The sequence below is a fragment of the Oxyura jamaicensis genome, chromosome 4, assembly GCF_011077185.1.
Source record: "Oxyura jamaicensis isolate SHBP4307 breed ruddy duck chromosome 4, BPBGC_Ojam_1.0, whole genome shotgun sequence".
Classification (NCBI taxonomy): Eukaryota; Metazoa; Chordata; class Aves; order Anseriformes; family Anatidae; genus Oxyura; species Oxyura jamaicensis.
The window spans coordinates 44,834,479-44,843,941 of record NC_048896.1 but is presented as its reverse complement, the minus strand read 5'-3'; the positions used below and the strand labels follow the sequence as shown (position 1 = coordinate 44,843,941).

Genomic DNA, 9,463 nt, shown 5'->3' with positions numbered 1-9,463 from the left:
CCTGGCCTGGCCTGGCCTGGCCTGGTCTGGTCTGGTGTGTCGATGCCGCGGCGCTCGCCAGGCCCGCAGGGAGGGGAGGCCTGGGGCCGTAGCAGCGCAGGGTGAGGCCTCGCCTCAGCTTAAGCCTTCGTTACAGGCCTCGTTCTACTCTCGGCCCCGTCCCGTTGTTTATTATTTTACGGTGGCGGTTGTCAGATGGGAGTATTTTGGTTCTCTCCATCCTAACACGGAATCGGTATTTGCCCGGTCTGTTATAGCTCAGTGCTTTCCGTGCAGGTGATGCTGTCAGCCTCTGGGTGGAGACTGAGACCTTAAACCGATCTGTTTTCCTTAATTAAGGTGTGAAAAATGGTTCAGCGCCTGACCTACCGACGTAGGTTGTCCTACAACACAGCTTCCAACAAGACCAGGCTGTAAGTACGATGTAGTTTCTAAGAAAACTGAGCTTAAATTTTGGTCGTTGCCTTAACAGAATGTTTTTCTGCTGTGTTTAGGTCCCGAACACCTGGGAACAGGATTGTTTACCTTTACACCAAGAAAGTAGGGAAGGCACCAAAGTCAGCATGTGGTGTATGCCCAGGAAGACTTCGCGGTGTAAGTCTTGGGATTATCAGAATAAGATTTAGACATCTTTTATTATTTTAAACGAAAACAGCTTTATCAAGTAAGATGTCTGTTTCTTGATGGATTCAAGAATATCCTTCTTTAAAATATGGTCATCTGAATGTTGTAAGGCGTAGCTGTTAAAACAAGCTTTGAAAGCTTAAGGAACAAGTGCTTTTGTTCTTTTTTTTTTTTTTTAATGCTTGTGATTCTCACTGGTATTATCTAAACTTGTTTTATAAGTTAACTCATAATTGACTGAAATTTTACAAGCTAGACCTAGATGAATCTGTAACAGGTTTAAAAATTAGAATTGGACCTATTAGATAGACTTTCAAAAACATAAGTCAAGTTGACTATAATTTTTAGAAAAAATGAGTGACTTTTTCGTAACAGGCTGTTATCTTCCAGAATGTATTCCTGGTTTAATGTTGCTTTTAACAGTGATCAGAGTGCTCAAGTCTTACCGTCAGTTAGTTTCTACGCTTAGGAAGGTGATCTTTTTTAATAAGCAGATCTTAATTATGAGTATATTGGGAAACCTGTCTGGTGGAATAAAAAAGTTCAGTTCTGGAATGCTGAGGATGGCATGTATAACTCCCTGTGCTTCCGTCACTTTTTGCATGTTGAATAGTTAACTGTAGGTGTTGCTGCTTTTTAAAGACAAACTATACAAGTGAATTTTCTCAGTGCAAGTGTTACTCAAAACTGGGGCCTGCTATCTTCTGATACGCTTTTAATTTTTGCTTTCTGTAGGTTCGTGCTGTGCGTCCCAAAGTTCTTATGAGGCTGTCAAAAACAAAGAAGCACGTCAGCAGAGCCTATGGTGGTTCCATGTGTGCTAAGTGTGTCCGCGACAGGTGAGCTCACAATGGGATAACTTTGTTCTTGAGGTGATACCATATGAGTTCCGCATCCTGCTTTGTCTTCCTAGTGTAAGTCAAAATGCTAGAGACTCTGTTCTGATGTCAGTGTAGAAAAATGGAGAGGGTAAGTACAGGACATACTAGCAGTGAGGTGTGCAATTTTCCCCCAGGATTTGAGCTCGTTAATTAATGTGTTTGGAACTCTTCTGTGGGTGGTTTGTTCTTTGTGGTTTGAAACTGTACTGGTGTGTAAGTACTAAACATTCTGTTCCTTCTGCATTTCTGTATTCTTCCCTCAAGAGTAAAGGTTTTTCTCTTTTGCTTCCTGTTCTGTCTTGTGCAAAGATAATAGTGAAAAATCAACTTTGGACTTCTGTAGTGTGTTGGGATTTAGTGGTACTAATTGTTAGCATAATAAGCATCTTCTATGTGATTAAGCTTAAAGATGACCTTTGGTAGGTCTCGTTGAATTGGGTATTATTGTGTAACAGCTGCATAGCTCTAATTCCTTGACAAGTTTGAGCACCAGCGTGTATTACAAATAATGTCATCTTTGTGAACTGTAATCAAAGCAGATCTCCAGAGTCAGCAGTCTAGTACCAGTTTTTCATCTGTAGTGCACATCTTTCCAGCACCTTGTTTTTTTTTGACTTCTGTGGTCTAAACTAAATCACATCAAGTGGCACTGAAGACTGATTGTTACAGCTGAAGATCTTGAGCAAAACTTTTTCTGTTAAAAGACATTTTTTCCTCAGTGTTTTCACAAACACTGTGAGCCTGGTAGGTCGTTTTTTGTGCATGTGTGTATCTTACTGCCTAAACACGAACGAAAGTGCAGTCACCTCCTTCCCTGTAATTGGCAGGTCTTTCTCCTGTGTCTGAGCATTGTTGGTAGGCTTTGTGTGCTGTAAAGATAGACATAAGTATCGTACATATGGAGTAGCATTTTCCTGTTTTGAGCTAGGACGGTCTATATGGTATATATGTGCGGTGTAACTCATTCATCAAACAGGCTGTTGATGTTTGAGTACTATTGTGTATCCATCTGCATAGTGGCCCCATATCTCTTCAAGAACTAATTGTATTTAGATATGATTTGACCTGCCAGAGGTTTTTTTTTGGTGATGAACAAAGCAGCAATAATGCTGAGAGGGCAGCTCTCGTTTTGATGACTGAACTCATGTAAATTTTTCTGTAGTTATAAGAAAGAATAGGTGTGAACAGCTGGTCAGTTCCCTTATTTTAAGAACTGTAAAGTTAGTTTGCCAGTGAGGAGTTTTGCTTTTTACCTTAAGTTAGTCAAGTCACTTACTTTCCTACTGTTTGGCCATTGGGTTGATACCCTTATCTACCTACAAGCCGCTAACCCTAAATTTGCAAGCACATGAAGCCTTCTTCCCAAACCTCGACATTTATTGGTGCCACTGCCCCTGTCTTTTGATGCTGGCAAGAACACAGCCTGCTCCTTTAAGTGAAGTGGAGTACCTCACAGTGCTGCAGTCAGCAAAACTAACTGCAACTTTCTTATTTTTCTGTTCTCACTTAATTGTATACATGTCCTCATGGTGTTGTTTTTCCTTTCCAGGATCAAGCGAGCTTTTCTTATTGAGGAGCAGAAGATCGTCGTGAAAGTGTTGAAGGCACAAGCACAGAGCCAAAAGTCCAAGTGAATCTATTTGTATTTTGTGCCCAATAAATGAAAGTTCCACTTTCCTGGTGTCCTGTCTGTCCATGTGCTCGTGGAGGCTTCTAGGAGCTTCTCACAGCTTGTTAAATGCAGAATTGGGGTGTAATGTGACAAACTGTAGGCAGAACCCTCACTGACAGAGGGGAGCGAAGCATGTGGGATGAAGTCCACTTAAACAGGACTCCTAGCTCTGTCTCATGGTCCTGGAAACAGATTGGAGTAACTGAGCAGTGCAGGTCATTTTACGGCAGGAGCTGTGTGTGAAGTGATCAGAGGATACCTAAGATAGAAAAGTGAACAGAGACTGGCTAAAGACCGGGAGTCAGTGTCAGAGAAAGGGGACGAGAGCTACAACAAGCCTAAGGTAGATTTATTTTTTTTTGATGGTGTGTGCCTGTGGTTTACTGCTGCTTGACTCTGAGGGGCAGGGGGAAGGAATTGGCTTCTCAGAGCAAGTGCTTCACCAGCCACACCACACACAGCTCCCTCTGGAGTCGGGAGGAAGCTCCAGCAGCTGTTTTGTTCTCTTGTGAGGTGCTTCCTGGGTCAGCAGCTGCTCGCACAGTACAAGCAGAGCTCCAGATGTGACCAATTCCTAGCTTCTAGAGTTGGGTTTTAGAGTGGCAATTCAGGCTCTGGTATTGCAAGCTGCATGGAGTTATTTTGGATCTGTTGCTGTATTACTGATGATGTCGTGTCAGGAGCAATCGTGAAAGATGGAAATGGTTTTGTTTCTCTGCTTTGTGCTGTTTAAACTAAACGTGCCTGTAGTTTACCCGGGAATGCTTCAGCACCCTAGGGATAACCCTAACCCGTAGGCGCAGCGTCCTTGACCCCAATCCCGGGAGTGTTACATGCAAAAAACGACCTCCAGGTTTTTTAATGACTGCTTATTCCCACAGTGCCCTGGTGGGGGGAGGAGGGGAACGGCAGGGAGAGCACACGGCGTTCCCCGCTCATCAATGAACACCTACTGAAGGTTCATTCATCCTTCCCTGCGCCAGCCCCGCCCACCGCTCCGGGGGCGTGGCCTCCCATTCTCATGCACCCCACCGCGGGGGCGTGGCCTCATGTAGCCCCGCCTCCCCAGGCTCTACCTCCGTTACCCTGCACGGACACGTCGACGCTGGTAGGCCCTGGCAGGCGTGTATGTAAAACTCGCGGCTACACCCTGAGGAGCATTATGCTTCCGACTAGAGAAAAAAAATCCCATTATTTTTATTTATTTTTCAAACACTTTGGGGTGATTTCGCTTTAAGGTTTAAATGTGATTATTATTATTATTTTTAATTCGCCTCTCTTTGTTCTCCCCCTGCCAGGACGCAGCCGCGCGCCCGGTTCCGCCCGGCCGCCAGCCCCGCTCCGCTCCTCTCCGCTCCGCGCCGCCATTTGGTGCCCGCCGGCATGGAGGCGCTGTTCCGGCTGCCCTTCGCCGTTCTCGAGTGCCCCAACATCAAGCTGAAGCGGCCGGGCTGGGTGCACATGCCCTCGGCCATGACGGTGTACGCGCTGGTGGTGGTCTCCTACTTCCTCATCACCGGAGGTGGGACGTCGCCAAGAAAAGGGGAAAATGCGCCGTTGGCCCCGCTGCCAGCCTCATAAACCCTGCTAAGCCCCCCCCAGAATACCCCTTTCCTGGCAGATACAGGCGCGTCGCCCTGCCTGTAACCGTTCCTCGGGCTTCTCCCCGAATTATAACCGTTCCTGGGGTGTTTTGCTCCAACTGGAAGCGTCCTCGTGGTGTTTCGCCAATGCTCCCCCCTTTCTGGCGATTTGAACCCAATTCCGTGCCTTGTTTCCTCGCAGGGATCATCTATGACGTGATCGTGGAGCCCCCCAGCGTGGGGTCGATGACGGACGAGCACGGGCACCAGAGGCCGGTGGCCTTCCTGGCGTACAGGTAGGAGAGGGGCAGGACTCTGCTCCCCTCCTGGGGAGCAAACGGGACGCACGGAGCTGGGTCAGCCCGCTCCGAGGCCCCAGGAACCACCTTGGGACTGTAGGATCCACCCCATAACTGTCCTGTCTCCAAATAAAAAAACAAAAGTACCTGGAATTAATGGCAGTAGATACCTAAGTCCTTCCAAAGCCTTTGAGAGTGAACACCTTGCTAAGAAACAACCTTTGATCTGGCAGTGCTTTCCTTTATTTCAATCCCTTTGCTGTTAAAGTTGAGGTTTGTAATGTGTGCAGACATATTTGGCCGCATTTCATAGGATATTTCATAGCGACATAAGTAACGTTTGGGAAAATTTAAGGTCTGGCCTTTCAACTTCTAGTGTAATTGGGACTCTAGTGTAATTGTAGCTGAGGGTGGGGAAAATAGTTACAAATACATTATGGCGTCTTCTCTGGGTTTGTTTGCATCAATTAGTGAAGATAAGCTGGGGACTGCTTAGCCAGGAATTGCTTCAGGAATTGTTTTTGTGTGGAAACAATGGCATGTGGATTTCTTCTTATAAATCACCAAAAACGTTCTGTCGATCCTCAGAATGTACATACCACATGTGTAAATGTCTACATACCTCACATGTAAACTTTGACTTGGACTGGATGCAGTATGTGACTCAGGTAGGGTGGGGCTGCTGCAGTGTGTGGATCTCTGCTGTGGGGAACTGATAGCACTTACTTAGGTACAATTCAGGGAAAGCAGCGTGAAAGAAGATGGAATTGGCTGTTTTCTGAGCTTTGTAAGGCGGAGACCCAGCTGTGAGGACTGACAGAGCCGGGGCGCTTTCAGGCTGGTCCCCCCAATCTGTGTGCTGGCCCAGTGAGCAACAAGCGAAACTTCTTGCAGGCAAGAAACACTTGTGCTGTGTGCTGGAACCTGCCGAGGTGCTTCATGGGCCGACATGGTGCTTGGAGTGGGATTTGTGCCGGGATGAGAATTTGGGTGCTGCTGCCTCAGTGTCAGGGTGGAAATAAGACTTGGAAAACCCAGGAGCTCCCAGGTCATGGTTCCATGCCTTGAGTCATTTGTGAAAACTGGAGCTACTGTTGGGGTAGATCTTCCTGAACACTGATGAGTTTGTGTAGTATCCATTAGTATACACTGTTGTATATAAAACCACTAGTATGCTTGTCTGGTCACCTTGTAGACTGTCAGTTCAGGAGATTACAATGTAAAGCTTTAATGTAATTGCATAACATCAGTTTCTAACGTAAAGTAAATCTGGAAGGTCAGCCATCAAAGTTAATCATTTTGTGTATTTGTGTAGCTAAAGAAGTAGCTGAATTTTGAAATGTAAATGGTTTTCTTTGAATAACCTCTAACTCTTTCTTCCTCCCTTTCCTCCCCCACCTCCCCTTGTTTGTTGGTCCTGCAGAGTAAATGGACAATATATTATGGAAGGGCTTGCATCTAGCTTCCTCTTCACAATGGGTGGTTTAGGATTCATAATTCTGGATCGATCCAATGCACCAAACATCCCCAAGCTGAACAGGTTTCTCCTGCTCTTCATTGGATTTGTCAGCGTGCTTTTGAGCTTCTTCATGGCCAGAGTTTTCATGAGGATGAAATTACCGTAAGTGACTTAAACTCTTTCTGCTTTTCTTCGTTTTTATGGTTCGCGTGTGCCTATATTAAATTTAAAAGTAACAGAAAAATAAAACCAGGTATGCTGAACATCTGCAGCTTGGCTGTAAATTACTTTTCTTCAGTGCTTTTGTGGAACAAGCTATCTCGAATGAGGTGGGGAAACTTTTGAGGCTGACTGCTCTAAGATTGTGCTGTGGTTCAAAAAGTTGTCAGATCTGTTAAGTCAGACAATACGATCAGTGAGTCTGAGTTGTAATAAATTTTAAGGTAGGCTGAATGTGTACTGGGTAGGTAAAAGTAATTACAAGGCAGGGCTTTGAAGAAAAAGGGTGTACCAAAGAACTTCAAGGAAGACAAATGAGTCATTTATACCGGCGATACATGACAAAGGTTATAACTAGAAGAACCAATGGCAGGAGTAATGGGTGTTCAGAAACATCCAAAACTGTCCTAAAGTAAAGGTAATGTCTTTATTTTGTTGTTGCTGGAAGACTCAACATAACATTGAAGCATGCGATGTGTGTGTGATGTTTCAATGCGCTGAACTCACAGACGAAAAGTAGGAAAAATAACACAGCTGTGAGGCTGTATTATAACGAAACACGGGATTTTCAATTTTTGTTTTCTCTTTCTCACTCCATCTGTTTCATTTAGAATAGCTGAAGCCAGCAGTTTGGAGGTACCGACAGTTAATTTCTGGAGTAGCTCTTTAGGATGTTGACTTAGTTATGTCAGTCATTGCTCCTTTCTTGAATGTTCTTTTAACTTTTGCAGTGCAGTAGAAATGCTGTTTCATAATGTACCGGGGATTCCCTGGCAGTAGGCAGCTGGATAGGGACTTGCTAAATGTTTTCGTTTCATTGTGCATCTATGTCTTAACAGTTCTTAAATTCTTTAAAGAAACAAGGCTTCAGCGAAGTTTAAGAGAAAAAGAGACCAGTGTTGTGTTCACTGCCAGAGAATGTCAGATTATACTGAATATCTTAATGCTGGTAGTTTGTGTAAAGGGTACAAAGAAAGAAGCTTTCATAAGGTGCAAGCTGGGCTGCAAGAATTCTAAGCGCAGAAGTTGGATTGAGAGCAAGTTAGGCCACTTTCAGTGTTCATTAAAGAAAATCAGCTGAGGAAGGAGAGTGTAGTCAAGCAGGCCAGTTTGTACCTGAATGGAATTGTTTTAAATAGCCTTGATGTGAAGAGTGTTTTGGCACTGAGGTTTTTGTTTTAAGACTGTAAGTCTCTTGCTTTTTGAGGAGGTGCTGCCTGTGTTTGCTAACTTTTTTCCTAATTTAATTTTATTCTGCAGGGGTTACTTGATGGGTTAGTACCTCTTGCAACATGTGAAAGCCCAAGCTGAATTTATTCCTCGTCATGAAGTGTTTAAGAAGCAGCAAGAAACAAATTCCATTGTCACTATCAACAGGAAAGAGACCTGAACATGAGAAGCAAGTGAGAAAAGAGTGCTCTCTCTGCAAACAAACTTTCAGTACCAATGGCTGATTTATAATTTTAAAACAGCAGTTTGTCATTGCTGTTCTAGAGCTTTTGAAAAAAGAAAGTTAGCTATTTTTTTTTAAATCTGACTTGGTGTGAAATTGAGAACCTGTCCTTAGCCATACCCTGAAATGAGAATTAGCCATTGGTTTGACAGTTCGTTATTGCAAGGTCTGGCCCCTCTTCCCTGTGCGGGAGGATTATGTGTGTGAATTGGAGAAGAAACACCTGAAACATTTCTTTCCAAGTTAAAATTAGAAAGTAAGTAAGTTCGGATGCTTTACAGTCTGAATTAATGTGTCTGAAATGATTTCAGAGACACCTTTTGCCTTGTTGTTAATGGCTCTATATGAGCAAATCCATATGTGCAACGGGAGGGGCAAACCGTATGAATGTGCATTTGTTTTTGAAAAAATGTATGAAAAGAACCAAATAAAACTTGTTTTCTATAAATTTGTTTGTATTTCATGCGTTTTCTGAAGCTTTTTCTTGAGGATGTATGGCCTATTCTGCATCCATGTTTTGAGATGCCATGCTATGCATCATTTCTTAGTTTTTCACTCTTGGGTAATTAATTATTTTTTTTAATATCAGGGACAAGGGACCGCTTATTTCCTGTGAACTTGTACTGTATCTAAATCATATGCTGTTACCAGTAATCAAGTGAGCTGTTGCTTTTTTGTTTGAGAGACAGGGCTGCAACTTGTTTGGGTCTTCATTTAAAAGATGGAATGTTACCATTGTACTTCATTAGAATGTCTTATGTTCTGAAGGTGGGAAAGATCCTTCTTAATCTCCATAAATGTGTGGAAACAGCAAAAAAGTTGGGCTAAGTAGTTTAATTTCAGGTCCTCACTGAAAACTGCTAAGGATTGACCAGCAAACCCCTTAACTGTGGGGAAAGCATTATCCTTTCTCTTCTCACTAGTAAGCCAGACCATCGAGCAATCCTTCAACGAGGCCGTAGGAGGAAGAATTGCATCTTTGGCAAGAGGGTGCAAGGGACACAGTTTGGAGGTCAGCTACTCATCCAGCCATCAGGAAGAATCTTTGCTCCTAAGCATCCCCGCAACTTTGTTTTCCAAATAGAAAATGTCCTGCCAAGCTCTCTAGACAGGATGATGGGTGTTTTAGCATCATTCACAAATAACTGCAGACCAAGTACTCCTGAAACCTTTGCCTCTCAAACAGCTGTGAAATAAAGAGAGGCAATACAAAAGCTGCCATAGAACTGAACAGTCAAGTGTCTTCACTTTCCTCCAAGTGTCTGATGATGAA

The 9,463-nt window shown here is 43.8% G+C and overlaps 2 protein-coding genes across 2 annotated transcripts; both read left to right on the top strand.

Moving 5' to 3' along the window:
• The first annotated feature begins 275 nt into the window (after nt 1–275).
• On the top strand, nt 276–3,181 carry RPL34 (ribosomal protein L34). Its single transcript, XM_035325656.1, has 4 exons — nt 276–413; nt 495–594; nt 1,360–1,463; nt 3,055–3,181. Exons 1-4 carry the CDS (start codon nt 349–351, stop codon nt 3,137–3,139), a joined length of 354 nt encoding a protein of 117 aa, XP_035181547.1. The 5' UTR covers nt 276–348; the 3' UTR covers nt 3,140–3,181.
• Nucleotides 3,182–4,533: 1,352 nt separating this feature from the next.
• On the top strand, nt 4,534–8,642 carry OSTC (oligosaccharyltransferase complex non-catalytic subunit). The gene is made up of 4 exons (XM_035325655.1): nt 4,534–4,699; nt 4,963–5,056; nt 6,483–6,680; nt 7,998–8,642. Exons 1-4 carry the CDS (start codon nt 4,561–4,563, stop codon nt 8,014–8,016), a joined length of 450 nt encoding a protein of 149 aa, XP_035181546.1. The 5' UTR covers nt 4,534–4,560; the 3' UTR covers nt 8,017–8,642.
• The last annotated feature ends 821 nt before the right edge of the window (nt 8,643–9,463 follow it).

Excerpts from the sequence above, each read along its gene's own strand:
- RPL34 (XM_035325656.1), top strand. The coding sequence starts at position 349 with ATGGTTCAGCGCCTGACCTACCGACGTAGGTTGTCCTACAACACAGCT. Across the intron at positions 414-494 it reads GCTTCCAACAAGACCAGGCT|GTCCCGAACACCTGGGAACA; the intron begins GTAAGTACGATG and ends TGCTGTGTTTAG. Across the intron at positions 1,464-3,054 it reads GCTAAGTGTGTCCGCGACAG|GATCAAGCGAGCTTTTCTTA; the intron begins GTGAGCTCACAA and ends TTTCCTTTCCAG.
- OSTC (XM_035325655.1), top strand. The coding sequence starts at position 4,561 with ATGGAGGCGCTGTTCCGGCTGCCCTTCGCCGTTCTCGAGTGCCCCAAC. Across the intron at positions 4,700-4,962 it reads CTACTTCCTCATCACCGGAG|GGATCATCTATGACGTGATC; the intron begins GTGGGACGTCGC and ends GTTTCCTCGCAG. Across the intron at positions 5,057-6,482 it reads GTGGCCTTCCTGGCGTACAG|AGTAAATGGACAATATATTA; the intron begins GTAGGAGAGGGG and ends TTGGTCCTGCAG.